Source organism: Centroberyx affinis, unplaced genomic scaffold (assembly GCF_046629955.1).
Source record: "Centroberyx affinis isolate AG114_WGS23_722 - 3 ecotype Tasmania unplaced genomic scaffold, CSIRO-AGI_Caff_v1 ptg009078l_1, whole genome shotgun sequence".
NCBI classification, from domain to species: Eukaryota; Metazoa; Chordata; class Actinopteri; order Beryciformes; family Berycidae; genus Centroberyx; species Centroberyx affinis.
In genome coordinates, this window is record NW_027284418.1 from 1 (window position 1) to 18,429 (window position 18,429).

General features: G+C 40.7%; 1 protein-coding gene across 2 annotated transcripts; it reads left to right on the top strand.

Moving 5' to 3' along the window:
• Positions 1-513: 513 nt before the first annotated feature.
• Positions 514-15,149, top strand: vps35l (VPS35 endosomal protein sorting factor like). 2 transcript variants are annotated; one of them, XM_071514511.1, is made up of 16 exons: positions 514-609; positions 1,741-1,857; positions 1,948-2,001; positions 2,861-2,941; positions 3,652-3,714; positions 3,795-3,880; positions 4,562-4,642; positions 4,890-4,953; positions 5,430-5,528; positions 5,668-5,745; positions 6,566-6,680; positions 7,249-7,388; positions 8,347-8,512; positions 9,167-9,285; positions 11,408-11,557; positions 12,999-15,149. In XM_071514511.1, the coding sequence occupies exons 1-16, from the start codon at positions 520-522 to the stop codon at positions 13,095-13,097; spliced, it is 1,602 nt and encodes a 533-aa protein (XP_071370612.1). In that variant the 5' UTR covers positions 514-519; the 3' UTR covers positions 13,098-15,149. The 2 variants fall into 2 exon arrangements, with proteins under 2 accessions (XP_071370612.1, XP_071370613.1); XM_071514512.1 differs by having other exon boundaries at positions 11,411-11,557.
• Positions 15,150-18,429: the final 3,280 nt, after the last annotated feature.

The following is an 18,429-nucleotide window of genomic DNA, read 5'->3' on the forward strand; positions in this document are numbered from 1 at the left end:
TTTTCTCTATAATTTTTGTTTATTTTAGTTAGTTTTGTAAACACACAATACAGTTTCAGTTAGTTATCGTTTTTTTGTAAAGCCTCGTTTTTATTTTTATTTCAGTTAACGAAAATGTTTTTTCACACCTAGTTTTCGTTATTTCGTTAGTTTTCGTTAACGATAATAACCTTGGAGCAGAGTACAATACCAGTCGCTAGATGAAAGGTCTTCATTTATTTCCTCGGGAGAGTGGGAAGTCTGTTCTTTTAGTTCAAATCAGACAAATCAAATCTTCATTGTAATGTAAGGGAAATTTGGTTGGGAGGCAGAATTTAAAATAAAAAACATAGATAGAGCCAGCTGATGCGCCCAGAAAAGGAGTTGATAAAAAAAGAAAATGCTCTATGTGAATATTTTTTACAGCGTTCACTCAGTATTGTAGTGATTTCTAAAAGAGAAGAGAGGGACTCCTTCTGACTGGAAATTAAACTCCTCCCTCTTCCTTTTTCCCACAGTGCCTTGCTGCTGAACTCGGTCATGTGGGCGTTCAGGGCGGAGTTTGTGGCGGCCAGAGCCACCAGCTTCATCGCTATGATCAAAGACTGTGATGAGGCCGGCTTCCCAAAGGTCAGAGGTCATCAACAGCTGTGTTTCAATAACAAAACATATATGAAGAGTTTCATTACAAAATCAGATTTGTACCATTCAGAAAATGTGATTCCTCCTTTGACAAAATGATTCCTGGCTTAAAAAGTAAAGCTCAGGACAAAATATTTTCAGTATTCAGATCCTTGCAAACCTTTCTATTGGCTGTCTGTAATGTTCATGGTTCTTCTGCCGGTCTGGAAAGTTTTTATAAGTATGAACATTTATTTGGTAACACTTTACAATGGCTTTATTCTAGTGTATTAACCTGTGTACTAACCCAGTGGTTCTCAACGTGGGGTCCGGGGACAACCAGGGGTCCTTGAGGGGGTTCCAGGGGGTCCCCAGCAAAATGATGAGGTGTTAAACTTCTCTGTTACTTCATTTACAAGAAATGAACACAGTTACAGAATGTAGAAGAATGACTGTTTTGATCATAGTTTCTCTGTTATCTCTCTACCTACAATACAGATAGTCATGGGATTCTGGACAAAATCATATCTAACAGTAAAAATATTCTCAGATTTGGGTCTGAGAGACAAAATCTCATCAAATGGGGGTTTGTGGCTCTAATGTGGACTGAATTAGGGTCCTTGATATGAAAAAGGTTGAGAATCACTGTACTAACCTATGGAAAAGTATTGTAAGTACACAATATTACTGTGTAGGAACTCCCTAATACATAATGTACTTACAACAGTGTAACAACACTTTTAATGCCATTGTGTAGTAAAGTGCCACCACTGATTTAATTTCCAGGTCACAAAAGGTTTGGAAATTACAAGAAAACTTTAAAAGTTTGTAGAAAAAAGTATATTTACAGACTTTTATTCTAATTAGGCTATATACTTTCATATGGGAAAAAATATGGCCCTCTACATATGTAAACTGATATGTTTACTGTAGTTTTGATGGGGGAAAAGTCCCCTGCAAGTCTGGAAGTTTGGGTCTGGAAACTGTGAAATTTTGAAATTGGGAAATGTGCAAGAACCCTGAATGTTGGTGATGCAGGAGCTGAAGCTCATTCTGCTGTTGTAAAGTCGCTCTGGATAAGAGCGTCAGCTAAACGTGTGAAACGTGAATGTGAAGGTGTGAGTGTGTCCTCCTCTGCAGCACCTGCTGTTCGGCTCTCTGGGTCGCAGTCTGTCCTGCGCCGACCCCCCGGAGGCCGAGAGGCTGCCCATCCTGAACGAGGCCTGGAAGGTCGTCACCAAGGTCCGCGGCCCACAGGTGAGACCCACACCTCCTCCAGGTCAAAACACCTGCTCATATGAAAATGTTGTGGATTATTCCTTTAAATACGATTGTTTGTGTTTTCAGGACTACATCAACTGTGCAGAGATCTGGGTGGAGTTCACCTGCCGACACTTTACTGTGAGTACAACAGAGAGAGAGGTTTGGTTCACTTCATGGAATTGGATAGAGCCTCTCTCTCTCTCTCTCTCACTCCCCCCCCCCCCCCCCCCTCTCTCTCTCTCTCTCTCTCTCTCTCTCTCTCTCTCTCTCTCTCTCTTGCTCTTTCTCTTTCTTTCTCTGATTCTCACACACACATCACTGGCTGTCACACTCTGACTCTCCATCCTCTCCCTCTCTCTCTCTCACTCCCTCTCTCTCTCTCCTTCTCTCCCTCTCTCTCTCTCTCTCTCTCCCTCCTCTCTCCCTCTGTCTCTCTTTCACCCTCTCTCTCTCCCTCCTCTCTCCCTCTCTCTCTCTCTTTCTCCCTCCTCTCTCTCTCTCTCTTTCTCCCTCTCCCTCTCTCTCTCTCTCTATCTCTCTCTCTCTCTCTCTCTCTCTCTCGCTCTCTCTCTCTCTCGCTCTTGCTCTTTCTCTTTCTTTCTCTGATTCTCACACACACATCACCGGCTGTCACACTCTCTCTCTGTCTCTCTCTCTCAATCTGTTTCTCTCGCTCACACACTCTCACTTTTGGCCTCTCTCTTTCCCACACTCTTTTACTCTCTCTCTCTGTCTCTTCTCTCTCTCTCTCGCTCTCTCTTTCACACACACTCCAATCCTACAATCTATTTCTCTCACACTCATTTTTGGGCATTCTCTCTCTCTTTTTCCCCTCTCTCTTTTTCAAATTCAAATTTAAAATTCAGTTTGCTTTATTGGCATGAATGTTATGAAGAGACAATATTGTCAAAGCATTCAACAATTCTCTCTCCCTCTCCCTCTCCCTCTCTCTCTCTCTCTCTCTCTCTCTCTCTCTCTCTCTCTCTCTCTCTGTCAGAAACGGGAGGTCAACACGGTCCTGGCTGACATCATCAAGCACATGACCCCGGACCGGGCGTTCGAGGAGGCCTATCCTCAGGTAGGCCGGTCATGTGTCACCTGGAGCCAAACCTCTGTGTCAAACAGACGGAGGTGTGGAGAAATTCAAGCAGAACAGTTGTTTAGAAAGGGGCGGAACCTCTGTGGGTCGTCCGGCTTCAAACCAATCAAATTGTGCTGGGGTGTTGGGGGCGGAGCCTGAGGCTGCTGCTCACCTGTGTGTTTCCTACCAGCAACTAGAACATTCCCCACTCCTTATTTTTGCGTCTTCCTCTGAACTTCGACCAGCAGCAGCTTCAGTCCCTTTGGCCTTTAGAACGGCTTCCTGTTCCACCGTTACTGACTACTGAAACTATAACAGTAACATAGTAATGTAAACACTAAGCTTGGGCCGATGCAATATTTTGGCGGGACAATATCGCAATATTACATTTTGGATATCGCCCAAGCCCAGTAAACATCCGTTCCATCCCTGTTTTGGAGCTCAGAAGCTGTAAAGGCTTCATCAGCTCAGTCTGATGTCGAGAGCAAACTGCTGACAAGACAGAATCAAGTCTTCAGTCGAAGTTTTCATCCATTTTTATCGTTAGAGTAGCTGAACTATGAAGGGAAAATAGTTTCTACCCAGAGAGAAAAACAGAGCAGAGGTGCTGTTTCCGGGGCGCTGTGTGTTTTCAAACTGGGAGCCAATCAAACGGCTCCTCTGGCTCCACAAAGTCTCATTATCCAACATGTTCTTTTTGTGTCCAGCTGCAGTCGGTGATCAGGAAGATCCTCACCTACTTCCACGACTTCTCTGTGCTCTTCTCCATGGTGAGTGACTGCGACCGCTACGCATCACAAGATAAAGATCTCTACTTCCTGTTTACTTCCTGATTCTTCCTCCCACCCAGGAGCGCTTCCTGCCGTTCCTGGACATGTTCCAGAAGGACAGTGTGAGGGTGGAGGTCTGCCGGTCCATCATGGAGGTCTTCATCAGGTAAGACACATCTGGAGCTCAAGAGTTTCCACTTAAAAAAAAGTAACATTTACACAGTGATGGACAGCAAAACTTTAAATAAATGATGGTACTTTTTAAAGGATGGTAGGCAATTTAAATCCTTGGTTACAGACTGGTTCCTCTAGATATTAGATATTACATGCATGAACTTTGGGTGATGAATTTCTCCCAGAATGGATAAACAGTGTTTTGGAATAGAACTCATCACTTCTTACTTCTTCTTTCTGTGATGTATTTTCATGTATTTTATCACTGTGTTTTCATCACTTCACTCTGAGTAGCCACTTAGCCACAAATACATAAAATTTTACTGTAAACTAAAAATGAATTTAATTGAACATGAGTGAAACTGACACAACAGAAGTCTCCTTCATGCATTGATCCTGGATTACTACTGCAGATCATTATTTCTTCAACTCAGCACCAAATTTACATAATGTAACACAATTCTCTAATGTATCTTAACTAGTTAACAGATCATCTCTTGTAACTTCTGTGAGCTGAAAAGAAAGCAAAACAAGTTTTTGTTTTTTTCTAAACAATTCCTCTTTGGGCTGCAGCAGAAGTGCAGCATGTGTGCAGTAATAAGTTGGACTTACATAAAGTTTCCCTGCTGTGTGTGTGTGTGTGTGTGTGTGTGTGTGTGTGTGTGTCCTGCAGGCACCAGCTGGAGCCGACCAGAGACCCGGTCATCCTCAACGCCATGCTGCACATCTGCAAGACCATGCACGACTCTGTCAAGTACGTTGTGTGTGTGTGTGTGTGTGTGTGTGTGTGTGTGTGTGTGTGTGAGTGAGAGAGAGAGAGGGTACATACACAGACAAATAATATAAATACATAAATTGTTGCAATGTAATTGGCTGATATCAGGTGGCATCACACCTGGAGTGACCTCAGCTCTGAATTGAAGATTAAAAGTAAGTGTGTTGTCATGGTGACATGTCGACCTGGACCGATGTTACAGTTGCACGTCTCTTTTCTCTCACAGCGCTCTCACTCTGGAGGACGAGAAAAGATCTTTGGCTTTGCTGATCAACGGCTTCATCCGCATGGTGAGAAACCTTCAGCTGTTTCTCTGCTCTTAAAACTGTCTTTTTAAAGTTGGAGTTTGCTCTCCTTTTACAATCATGTCTCTCTCTCTCTCTCTTTTTTCTTATTTATGAATGAAACATTAAATCTAAATCCTCTCTCTCTCTCTCTCTCTCTCTCTCTCTCTCTCTCTCTCTCTCTCCCTCTCTCTCTCTCTCTCCCGTCTCTCTCTCTCTCTCTCTCTCTCTCTCTCTCTCTCCTGTCTCTCTCTCTCTCTCTCTCTCTCTCTCTCTCTCCTTCTCTTCTCTCTCTCTCTCTCTCTCCCTCTCTCTCCTCTCTCTCCCTGTCTCTCTCTCTCTCTCTCTCTCTCTCTCTCTCTCTCTCTCTCTCTCTCTCTCTCTCTCTCTCCCTGTCTCTCTCTCTCACTCGCTCTCTCTCTATCTCACCCTGTGTCTCTCTCTCTCTCTCTCTCTCTCTCTCTCTCTCTCTCTCTCTCCAGGTTTCTTTTGGTCGTGACTTTGAGCAGCAGTTGAGTTTCTGTGTGGAGGCCAGAGCCACGTTCTGTAACCTGGAGCCGGTCCTGGTGCAGCTCATTCATGTCAGTACCAGTGTGTGTGTGTGTGTGTGTGTGTGTGTGTGTGTATGTGTGTGTGTGTGTGTGTGTGTGTATTGATCTATTAGTGTGTGTATGAATGAATGTATCCCCCCCCCCCCTCATGTTGTCTTGTGGTTGTCAGACGGTGAACCAGCTGGCCATGGAGACCAGGAGGGTGATGAGAGGAAGTCACTCCCGCAAAACAGCAGCTTTCGTCAGGGTGAGTCACAAGTCTACCAAGTCAAGTCCATGTCATTAACAATAATAATAATAATAAACTTTATTTGTATAGCACATTTCATACAAGAAATGCAGCTCAAAGTGCTTTACAACAAAGAAATTACATGCACCAAGTGCTTCACATAAAACTTGATAATAGTGAAAATAAGATAAAGATGAGAATAGAATACATAGAATGCATCTTCACATGAAAACAGACATAGAATGAGCATAAAAACAGGGATAGAATGCCATAATTAATGTAAAATAAGATGGAGAATAAAACCCACTTGATAATAATAGCAAAAATAAGATAAAAATGAGGAATGCACAACATAAGATGGAAAATAAAACCCACTGAATAAATAAAGTTAAAAAATAGAGTACATAGAATGCATAAAATCAAGTAAAATACAACATCTTAAAAGAAGTGCAGCAGTGCATAAGTGCGAATGTCATTAATGTCAAGTCTCAAGTCTAAATGTAGAACAGCAAGTCAAGTCAGAACAAATCAAGAGTCCAGTATCAATTTAATATCTTAAAGAAAACTAAATATCTAGGACTTTTCAATGCAATATGGTTTTAATAGGATAAAAACTTAGTAAGAGCATCATGAGTTTGATTTCTATAATCAGTTTCAACTTCAATAAATCAATAAATTCAATCTCTCTCTCTCTCTCTCTCTCTCTGTCTCTGTGTCTCTCTCTCCCTCTCTCTCTCTCTCTCTCTCTCTGTCTCTCTGTGTCTCTTTCTCTCTCTCTCTCTCTCTCTCTCTCTCCCTCTCTCTCTCTCTCTCTCCCCCTCCCTCCCTCCCTCTCCAGGCGTGTGCTGCCTACAGTTTCATCACCATCCCGTCTCTCAGCAGCATCTTCTGTCGTCTCAGCCTCTACCTGCTGTCTGGTCAGGTGGCGTTGGCCAACCAGTGTCTGTCCCAGGGTGAGACGCTGCTCAGTTTCACATTTTAAACTACAAAACCCACAGAAAACCCTTTTCTTAAGATAAGACAAGATTGCACTTGATTGATCCCCTAGGTCAGTGTTGTCAACGTGGGGTCCGGGGACCACCAGGGGTCCTTGAGGGGGTTCCAGGGGGTCCCCAGGCAAACTGATGAATTGTTAAACTTCACCATTATTTAGTTTACAAGAAGTTAACACAATTAGAGAAGAATGACTGTTTTGATCATAGAGTCATAGTGTTATCTCTCTACCTACAATACAGATAGTCATGGAATTCTGGAGAAAATCATATCTGACAATAAATATATTCTCAGATTTGGGTCAGAGAGACAAAATCTCATCAAATGGGGGTCTGTGGCTCTAATGTGGACTTAATTAGTGGTCCTTGATATGAAAAAGGTTGAGAATCACTGCCCTAGGTGAAATTCTTGTACATAAAGTAAACTCAAAGCTCCTCCCTCCTCCCTCCTCTCTCCTCCCTCCTCCCTCCTCCCTCCTCCCTCCTCCCTCCTCTCTCCTCCCTCCTCCCTCCTCCCTCCTCTCTCCAGCGGATGCCTTCCTGAAGGCAGCGGTCAGTCTTCTTCCAGAAGTTCCTCGCTCCATCAGTGTGGAGGGAAAGCTTCGCTCCTCTGAGAGCTTCCTGCTGGACTTCATCAACAACTTCCTGTCCACGCTGCTGGTTGTCCCGGTAACGCCGTCCATCCTACTTCCTCAAACTGCCAGTAGAGGCTTCGCTGCTGCTGCGTTTCAAATCTCAAAGCAGCTACAGCTGGCTCCAACATGGAGAACCGGCTGTGCAAAAATAAAGTCTAAATTTATAATGATTAGTCTAGAAACAGAGAGCAGCTGAGTCAGCTTGTTGTGGTGTGGCTGTAGATCCATTCAGTAACGTTCTCAGTAAAAGTGAATAGTGTGATAAGGTGGATTTGTTTCCAAATGTAGGTTACTGTGACACAGTAAAGTAGGGCTGGGTATCGCCACTGATTTCCTGAATTGATTCGATTCCGATTCACAAGGTCCCGATTCGATTTGATTTCCAATTTGATTCAATTCAATATCGATTCGGTTAGTGATATTTCAGTTACAATATAAATTTTGCTTGGATATGAAAGAGATTCTCAGAGAACTAATGCTGTAAATTGTACAAGGAACCCTCTAACCTGGTGCATTATTAAAAATATTAATGTTTACATTTAGAATTGACCCCAAAGCAGTTACATTAATGTACTTTTTATTTAACATGACCAACACACTACAGCAGTCAACACAATATAGTGCAAGTTGTGTAACTCTATAGACTCTACAGGCACTTATTGGGCATATATTAAAAGATCGATCTCTGGATTTTATGAATCGATATTGGATTATTCAAATGAAGATCGATTTGAATCGGAAAATTGATTTTTTAATCGCAGCCCTAGTAAACTGTCTTGTCTTTAGCCCTAGTCTCTACTCCAAAACACTGAGCGTTGTAGCTTGTGAAGAGTCAGCTCAGTTAATCTGAACAAACTGTTAGCTAGCTAACTAGCTAACCATTAACTAGTGCTATCCTATTTTATCTTAACATGTAAATTGTAGATTAAGGGTTCAGGTACAGTTTAGTAATTCTGATGTGTGTGTGTGTGTGTGTGTGTGTGTGTGTGCAGGACCACCCGGAGCATGGTGTGCTGTACCTGGTGCGCGGCCTGCTCAACATGGTGCAGGACTACACCTGGGAGGACAACAGTGACGCCAAGGTCCGGGTTTACATCAGCGCTCTGCCGCTGCTGGCCGCCATGAGCCAGGAGACCTACCTCTACTGCATCCCCACAGGTACACACACACACACACACACACACACACACACACACACATACATATACACATACATACAAACCCTTAGCAAAAAAAGACTTGTACTTGCAAAAGATACATTTGAGAATAGTATACTTAAAGTTATACTTGTGCTTTTAGACTTATTGAATACTTGTTGGTACTATTTCAGTCCCATCAAGTACACTAGTAATGTACTTTGAGATAACTAACCCTATACTTACTGGTATACTTTTCTAAACTTAAAAGTGGGTATCAGTATCAATTTAAAACAAAATTCAATTAAATTCAGTCGTCTGCTGGAACAAATCTCATCACTTTCAATCTGAGTCATTTACACAAACACAAGATCTCAAGTCAAGACTTTAGAAACCGTTTCAAGTCATCAGAGTACAAGTCAGAGTCAAGTCCCAAGTCACCAGAACCCAAGTCAAGTCAAGTCTCAAGTCTTCTCTTCATGCATCAAGTCAAGTCTCAAGCAATTCAAACTGTGACTCCAGTCCTCACCTCTGCTGTAAAGCACTTTGGGACAAACCTGGTCATCAAAAGCACTTCACAGATAAATCTGACTTGGCATTCTCCTCTTATCACATGGAAAAAAAAACTGTCAAATACTGATGATGCTGATGCTGATGAAGCCTGTTTCCTCTCCAGTGGACTCCAACGAGACTCTGTACGGAGGAGACCCCAAGTTCCTGTCTGAGATCAACAAGCTGTGTGAGACTCTGGTGGGACAGGTCCTGGACCAGCTGAAGACCCTCGGCCGGGACGAGGTGAGGCCGCAGCGGCTTGTGTTTTCCTTCCTGCTGCGTTTTACTTTCTTTTCTGTTTTCTCAAGTCACACTTTGAAATTAGCTTCTAATGAAAAGTGTGTTCTAACAAAAACGCATCATTATTACTACTATTATAATATTATTAGTAGTAGTAGTAACAGTATTAGTGGTAGTAGCATATTAATATTCATTTCCAGCATGGGGTCATTTGATCAAGAACCACAGTGCAAATAAGTTCAAGTTCAATAACTTTATTTGTCCCCGGTGGGGCAATTAGTTATCGGAAGTGGAAGTCTGAGGAGGAACCAGATGGCAGAAACTGAAACTGTTGATGTAAAGCAGTGGTTCCCAACCCAGTCCTCAAGGACCCCCTGTCCTGCAAGTTTTTATTCCATCTTTACTCTTGCACACCTGATCCCACTGGGGCCTACACACTTTCATGCTGCTCTGTTCAGGTAGATCTGTCTCTACCAATCAGCATTACACCTTAACTGGATCAGGTGCGCAAGAGTAGAGCTGGAACCAATACTTGCAGGAAAAGGGGTCCTTGAGGACTGGGTTGGGAAACACTGATGTAAAGGATGGGAACAATCAGACAGGATGGATTCTGCTTTCTTATATAACTGTTTGTTGTAAAGATCCTGCAGAGTTTCCTATGCAGTGCCAGTTATTTTGCTACAGACATTAACCACCTTATTGAGCACATTTTTGTGTTTTACCTTGAGAGATTGATACCAGCAGATAAAGGAGAAAGTGAGCACAGACTCAATAAAAGATCGATAAAACATTGTCATCAGGATCCTGTCAACCTGGAACTTAGAGAATTTCCTGAGACAAAAGAGACGCTGCTGGCTTTTCCTGTACACCATGTCAGTATTACTTAATGTCAGTTTATTGTCTAATATAGTTCCCAAATACTTGCAGGACTCCACTATTTCTATATTCTGGCCATCAATCACTGTACTGACAGGAGAGGGGTGGGAACGTCTAAAATCAATACAAATATTCTTAGTCTTTGACACATTCTGTACTAAAAACGATTCATGACACCAATTTGAAAAATAGTCAACAACAGGACCATGGGACATTTCCTCACTGTTTAGCAGGCTCACTATGACTGTATCATCAGCAAACTTCAAGATGTGATGGTTTCCATACATGCTGTGGCAGTCATTAGAATACAATATGTACAGTAGAGGAGAGAGGACGCATCCCTGGGGAGAGCTCTTGATCTTTACTGTGTTTTCCTGACCCTTTTCTTTTAATTCATGTATAACTTCTGTCTGAAGAACTGTACGTTATTAATTCAAATGTGTCAAATACATTCAATCAATCAGTCTTCTTAAAACTTTTCTTTTCAAACTCACCTTCCCCCTGTCTTCTTCTTCTTTGTGCTTTGATCATAATTTTGCTTCTGCTGTTTGTTTTGTATAATTTTATTGTACCTTTGTACCTACGTTTTAATTTGTCATTGGATATCATGAAAGACACTTAAATTAAATGTATTATTATTATCATTAATCTACCCTAGGGCTGGACAGTATATCGATATTATATCGATATCGTGATATGAGACTAGATATCGTCTTAGATTTTGGATATCGTAATATCGTGATATGGCATAAGTGTCTTTTCCTGGTTTTAAAGGCTGCATTACAGCAAAGTGATGTCATTTTCTGAACTTACCAGACTGTTCTAGCTCTTCTATTATTTGCCTTTACCCACTTAGTCATTACATCCACATTACTGATGATTATTTATCAAAAATCTCATTCTGTAAATATTTTGTGAAAGCACCAATAGTCATCCCTACAGTATTGTCGCAGTATCGATATCAAGGTATTTAGTCAAAAATATTGTGATATTTGAATGAATGAATGAATGAATGAATGAATTTCTTTATTTGAACAGGGACAAAGTACAAAGAACATTAACCTTATAAAACAAGGAGAGATGTAATGTACCAGGTTTTAGCAAATTGCTATTTTCCGCCCGTAGTCCCCGTAGTCCCTATTTGATTTTGTCCATATCGCCCAGCCCTAATCTACCCTCATTGCCCTGTAATTGTAATCCCGTCTAAATGTTGTTGTCACCATGTGTGTCTGGTCCTGTGTCTCTGCAGCAGAGCGCCCGGCGGCAGGCCTCTCTGGCCTTCTCTCTGTTCGGCTGCCTGCTGGCTCACGGCGACCTGAGGAACAACAAGCTCAACCAGCTGACCGTCAACCTGTGGAACCTCAGCCACAAGCACGGACACTGTGACACGCGCACCTCCGTGAGTTCACACCACACACACACACACACATACACACACACACACACACACACACACACACTCAGAGCAGAGCAGAGGAGCGGCAGGTAGCTCCGGGTTCTCAAAGTCCAGGAGTCAGGAGGGGATCACACCCACAGTTGGTTTTCTTTTTTTTGTGATCAATTATTTATTGTGTGTATAACTAAGGGGGAGCACCATCACAGTGACAAAAGTGACACAAGGCAAACAAAGCAAAGTGTACTACAACTGACCCCCCCCCCCCCCCCCCCATTTCCCTTGTTTTCCTCCCACCAACCCACTCCACCCCCACCCTCTAACCCCTAACATGATGAACCAAGGCAGTGTACATAGATATACAAAAACAGACACAAAACAGCAAACAAATATTAAAAAAACTACCAGTACCACCCACCCATTCCTCCCAACCCCATCCCCCCTGCTACCCAGGAATCCCATGATCATTATAGACATACACCAGCAGCATTCAGACACAAAGGAATTAGATGATTATGCTAATTTCTTCCATCATCCACGATAATATCCACAGAAATAACAAAGAGTATACATAAAATATATGTATATATATGAAGTAACTAAAGAATGTACATATAGTATATACAGTATATATAATATTCTAAACAAGTAAGCAAGCAAGCAAATACATGAAAGCACAGCTGAAAAAGATAACCACAAATATTTATAATAAAACACTATTTTTTTCGAGTAGCTTTGACCAGCAAATATTTTGTGTTTTGGCATGATGTAATCGTGCTGTAGAAAGCTCCAGCTGTGCAATATCCCGGTAGGAAGTTTGTTTTGTTTGGTCTGAACCATGATGGAAAAGTTGACTTTGTTGTATTTCTGTATTTGGTTCATTTAGGTTCAAACTGACCAATTATAAGCCAACCAGGGCTTGTAAACAAAAGTCACATGACTAACAAGTAGCTTGTTTATTGGACAGAGTTTTGGTCGCCTGTCATCAAAACAAATCTGACTCCAGTCTCTGTAACTTTATCTAACATGATGGACTCGTCTGTCTCTTCTTCTGTGGTGTTCATACCAGTTCAGAACACATGAAGAAACAGCTGAATATGAGCATCAGTCCAGACTTCATTTTGTTCTGCTAGGCTTTCCAAGCATGAGGAACCTGCATCCGTCTCCTTCTACCCATAATCCCTTGTGTTTCGGGGTGGTTTCCTGTAGTCAAACCACACCGCAGTTCTCTTGTTAGAGGACTGAGACTCTCGGTGACGTTATTTGGTGCCACCAGAGTTCAAAGGTCATCGTTCTCACCCAGAGAAACCAACTGAACTGAAGGAGGAAACGCTGCAGAGTTCTAAACCGCTCTGAACACGCCTGTTGTGAACGCAGCCTCAGTGTCTTCCTGTCTCTCTCTCTCTCTCTCTCTCTCTCTCTCTCTCTCTCTCTCTCTCTGCTGCAGGTCCGGACTCTGGAGTTCATCAGACACCAGGCCCAGCAGCCGGACCTGGCTCACATCTCTGACATGGTGCAGCGGCTGGCGCTGCAGTCCCGCACCTGAACCGGCCTCACACCCATCCAGAGACCAAGTTTTATGTAAATAAAAAAGCAAATAATCACGCAGAAGTCAACTAAAAAAATGGACTGGATGTATTTTGTGTGCAGGGAGGATGAAGACTCAAGACTGTGAATGTTTGCAGGAGTTTGAACTGGAGTTAACAGGCTTACTTTCACATTTCAGCACTTAATATTCATAGTAGGTCTCAACTGATATGGGTTTTAGAAGGCCGATACTGAGACCAGTTATCGCCGAAAGCCAATATTTTGTGCCAATGTTCAATATTATTCTATTTTCAGGCCAAAAAATCTTCAAGTATTCAGTGTTCCCTCCCCAGAGTTTTCTTCTCATCAGGGTGGAAAAGCCTCTGAAACAGCATTCAGAGCATCATGGGACACTAAAACTCTCCACTGAAACCAGACTGATGAAATCCTTTTAGTGTCAGCAGCTCTTTAAAGGCAGAGTGACCCACCACACCTGTTCAATGGTAGAGAAACTCTGGGAGACATTACTGCCTTTAAAATGAAGAATTAATGTCTGAACAAATATTGAACAAAACAGAAATTAATAAATAAAAATGTGCAAGGAAGATAGATTTTCATGTCTGGTTTTCCAGTCTGTTTTTCTGTATCTGTGGTCAGGAGGAACCTGCATCATATCAGAGGTGGAGACACTGACTGGCTGATATCTGATATTTAATAAAAGCTCAATATCAGCCTGATATATCGGTCTAACTGTGGAGTGAAATGTCTTGAAGTTGGAACTAGATAACTCAAACCAAACCAAACCAACTGGAGCACCAACAAGCTTTGATTCTCCTGAAGCAGCAGCTCTGTCTGCAGCGTCCTAACTGTGACTGTATTGTTTCTGGCCTTGTTGTTTAGTCAGTCTGGGGTTTTTTTGAGGTCAGACGAGACGGAAACATGGACACGCTACAATCAGTCTCTTGCTTTTCTGAAATACTGTTTTTATAGATAAGAGTGGCGATGACGAGGCAAAAAGACAACGCCTACAAAGTGCAGTACAAGTGCAAAACCATATTCTATTACCCAGTGGTGGAAAGTAACTAAGAACATTTACTCAAGTACTGTACTTAAGGTACTTGTACTTTACTTGAGTATTTCCATTTTATGCTACTTTGTACTTATACTCCACTACATTTTAGAGGGAAATATTGTACTTTTCACTTCATTACATTTATTTCACAGCTATAGTTACTAGTTACTTTTCAGATCAATATTTTATATTTAAAACATTTGATCATCTTTATAAAATAACTATAAAATAGCATTGTTATAGATTAGACTACCCAAAAGTATAGCTAAATTGTTAAGATTAGCTTCACGTTGACAACTTTAAAATGCTGCTTACATGTACATGTATGTCAATAAATCAGTATTAATATTCCAATAATTTATGAAAAATATAACTCTCTAAATGGGGACAGTTTGCATAATGAGTACGTTTACTTTGATACTCTAAGTACATTTTGCTGCCAATACTTATGTACTTTTACTTAAGTAAGATTTTGAATGCAGGACTTTTACTTGTAATGGAGTATCTTTACATTGTTGTATTGCTACTTTTACTGAAGTAAAACATCTCAGTACTTCTTCCACCGCTGGTGTTACCCTATTAACCCTATTTCTATTCAAAACAATAAATCAACATTTTTTGTGGTTTGTTTTTATGTGTTCTAATAATTTGATAACTATTCAGTCTGTATGAAGTCCTCATTCATGTGTTGAAGTAACACAAGTAACACTACCAGTTTCCAGGTAGTTTCCTGGTGTTCAAAATGGCTGCCGCATGAATAAGTTAAATTCCTTCAACAGCTAATCCAACAGCATTATAATACTGAAGCTTCACCTCCACTGTCCTGTTTGGAAGATAATCTGTCTTCATGTATATGACTTATATAATGTAATATTGGATGGTTTAATGATGCTATGGTAACACATTGTTCACTTCATGTATTTGTAAACCTGGGAATCAACTTCCATCCTGCACTAATGTTGTTTTGTAACGTCTGATCATGTCTAAGAATAAATCTCTAACCCGACCTTTATACTGAACGCTGCTTTTCACTATACAGCCTGTTTCAAGTAGTAGTAGACATATATTTTTATATAAGTAATGCTTGCTGTATTATTAAATATTTAATATATTTCCAGGTACAGGTGTCAGTTGAATGTAAATTTATTTTTTTGAATGACTAAAGTTAAAAATGACTAAAATTATACAGCATTTTTCATTGGTATTAAAACTTGTATACCTACTTTTGAGACACCTGGTGCAGTATGTAGTGTATAGAAATGAAAAACTCAACAAGCAACAAAAAGTATTGCAGAAACACACTCACCGGCCACTTTATTAGGTACACCTGCTCATTAACACAAGCAGCCTGCTCCTCCAAACAGCCAATCATATGGCAGCAAGTCAGTATATAAAGCCTGCAGACATGGAGAAATGGTTCAATTTTTTTATGTGTGATCTAAGAGACTTTGAGCACCTGACTGTTGGTTCAGCAGCTCAGAGACTGCTGCTGCCCTCCTGGGATTTTCACACTACAGTCTGTAGAGTTTACAGAGAAAGCAGCTTGTTAATGAGAGAGGTCAGAGGTCAAAGGTCAGAGCAGAACGGGCAGACTGGTTCAAGCTGACAGAAAGACCACAAATGCTCCAATAACAGTCTTTACAACAGTGGAGTGCAGACGAGTTGTTGGCTGTTATGATAAATGTTGCTATAGCAACAGATGACCAGCCGGCACTAGACAGCTGTTCCTTCTGTCCAGATGTTTCTGCTGACTGACTGTCTGATTCACCAGGATCACACTCATATGTTTCAATACATTTAATCATAGAACATTACATTTATTCACTTTTTATTGACAAATCAAGAGTTTGGAGAAAGCGGTTGTAGTTGCAGTGTGATGCTGCTCAGCCTGATGTGTCGGCCATGTTGGCTCCATGTAATCACAGACTTTACTGTTCCAGTTTCAGTTTCACATTCCAGTTCCTGAACTAACAGATCACTCGTTGCTTGTGTTTCATTCTTCAGCCTCTTTCACTCTTTATCGGTGTAATATCTATGACAGATTCCCCTCGTCTCCTGCTGCCTTCAGGTCCCGTCAGAAATATCAGAATCACAGCAGAGCGACATGAACGAGCCACAAAGTGGAAACACGACTCAGAAAGTCTGAATTTAAAGCTGCAGCTCTGTCTTTATTAAAAACCTTACAGACAGATTTAGTGTCTTTATTTAGGTTCCTCTGCTGTAATGAGGCTTCACTCCACAACATTTATCCACTCAGTGAACACAGCTGAGACTGGAGCAATCGATTCAGGGTTTAACACTAAAGTTATGTAAAGAGTAGAGTAACTAATTACTTTTGTCAGGGAGTAATAAGTAAAGTATTTCATTACATTTAAGAAAAGTAACAAGTAATGTGTAATTTATTACTTTTTACCAGCAGGATTTCCTCCACCGTAACATTTTGAACTGAGCAGATGTTATTTCCTCTGTACTGATGCTTTTCTCCATGTGGTTTGGTTCTATCAGCTATACTAGAAGTAGAAAAACAATATAATGAATCAATCATTGTTAATTTTATAAATTTCCTCCATTAGTGATTAGTTTCTGAACATCTGTACAGACTCCAAAGCCAAACTGGAGCCAAACTTTTCCCTCTGTTTGCTTCTTCTGACCTGAATCATCTGACTGACTCTTCTCTCCAGTTCAACTCTGTTACATTCACTACTGATACAACTTACCATTGATATTAGAATCAGTCGTATTGATCACTTCCAAAGAAATGCATGATCAGCTCCTGTCTACGTTGCTCATTTTGGTGTAAGTGGATTAAACTTGTGATGAACTTTCAATCCTATTCATTTAGTTTGTATTGTATATGATGGTAATAACGACAATTGTCATGATTATGAATATGAATTCTACATGAGTTTTATACCAGTTTTCTTTAAAAGCATATCGCTGGACTTTGGGGATTTCTCGTTTCTCCTTTTCTCAAGTTGAAAGTCTCCATGGTTGTGTGTGTGTTGTGGTTTCATCCCCCGGTTAAAAATCTCCCATTGTACAATTTTAAAACACATGTGCATCAGTGAGGAAATTAGTTTTCTTTTCTTCATTCCTGATCAACAGTTTTTTCCAGACATAAGCTTTATGTCCAGCAGCAGCAGGAACACACTTTGCTGTAAAGTCTTTTGTTTCTGCTGAGGAAGACAAATTACCCAAAAACAGTTTTCAGCCACATGTACAGAGGGTTGTAGTTGACATAATTTTTAGTTTGAATGCTCTTTTGGTTTTGTACTGGGAAACAGTCTCTGAAATCACCTGTCTGGCTCACCTGCTGAGGGAGAGTAAATAAAAAAAATAAAAAGTTTTGCATTTTTGCACACTGTATTTAGGAAAGATTGATTTTGAGTATAGACAGTCTGATGAGTACTTATTTGGCGTTTTGATATCTGCTTGTAAAAAAGCTCTTACCAGACGCTGGTTGCTTCCCCCCCACAATACAGGAGTGGATAGACTTGGTAAATGAAATATATCTAATGGAAAAAATTACTTTTTCACTCTGTCTACAAAAAAGTACATTTATTAAATTCTGGTCGAAATGGGTCTCTTATGTGCGGCCAGATTTTGTGGAAGTGACAAATGAATAATCTGTTTTTGTTGTTTTATTTTTATTAACAAAACTCATTGTTGTTTTTTCTGGTCTCCTACCTCCCTCTTTTTGTCTCTCCCCATATTTGATTTGTCAAAACCTCTCCCAACTCCATATAGACACGCCTACCTTTCTCAGCCTGTACAAAGTTCTAGAAACCTACAATTGTTGTAATAAATACAATTTTTTAGAAGGATTTCGGGAAGGAAAGAGGAAAATTGTACATGTGCATAATGATAAAATTCAACTGTGTAAAACCTCTGCCTATCAATATCTCTACTGTATTGATGTATGTCTCTTGTAATTTAAATCCCTGTTATCGTTAAATAAAGAATTTAAAAAGAAAAAAAAAAGTACCTGCCAGAAATAATGTTTACTGACTAAATGACAGTTTTTTCTCAATCGCTTAAGATGCATTTCCCAAAACGCCAACCTCATTCTCAACACAGCCTCAGGTCGATTCGGGTCTTAGACGACTTGATGCCTCTTTAATTCAATTCAACAGATTTATTTATGTTCTTGATGTCAGAAACGTTCGAGCAGAAACTCTTCTTCAGTTGTGGTTTTATTTACTCAATTAGTGAATCATCGAAAAGGCAAAAACAATCCCTGTTAGCGTTCAAAGGAAAAATGATCAAAAACAAAAGCAAA

Coding starts and splice junctions, on each gene's coding strand:
- vps35l (XM_071514511.1), top strand. CDS start 520: ATGTGGGCGTTCAGGGCGGAGTTTGTGGCGGCCAGAGCCACCAGCTTC. Junction 3,715..3,794: donor TCTCTGTGCTCTTCTCCATG/GTGAGTGACTGC, acceptor CCTCCCACCCAG/GAGCGCTTCCTGCCGTTCCT. Junction 11,558..12,998: donor ACTGTGACACGCGCACCTCC/GTGAGTTCACAC, acceptor TCTCTGCTGCAG/GTCCGGACTCTGGAGTTCAT.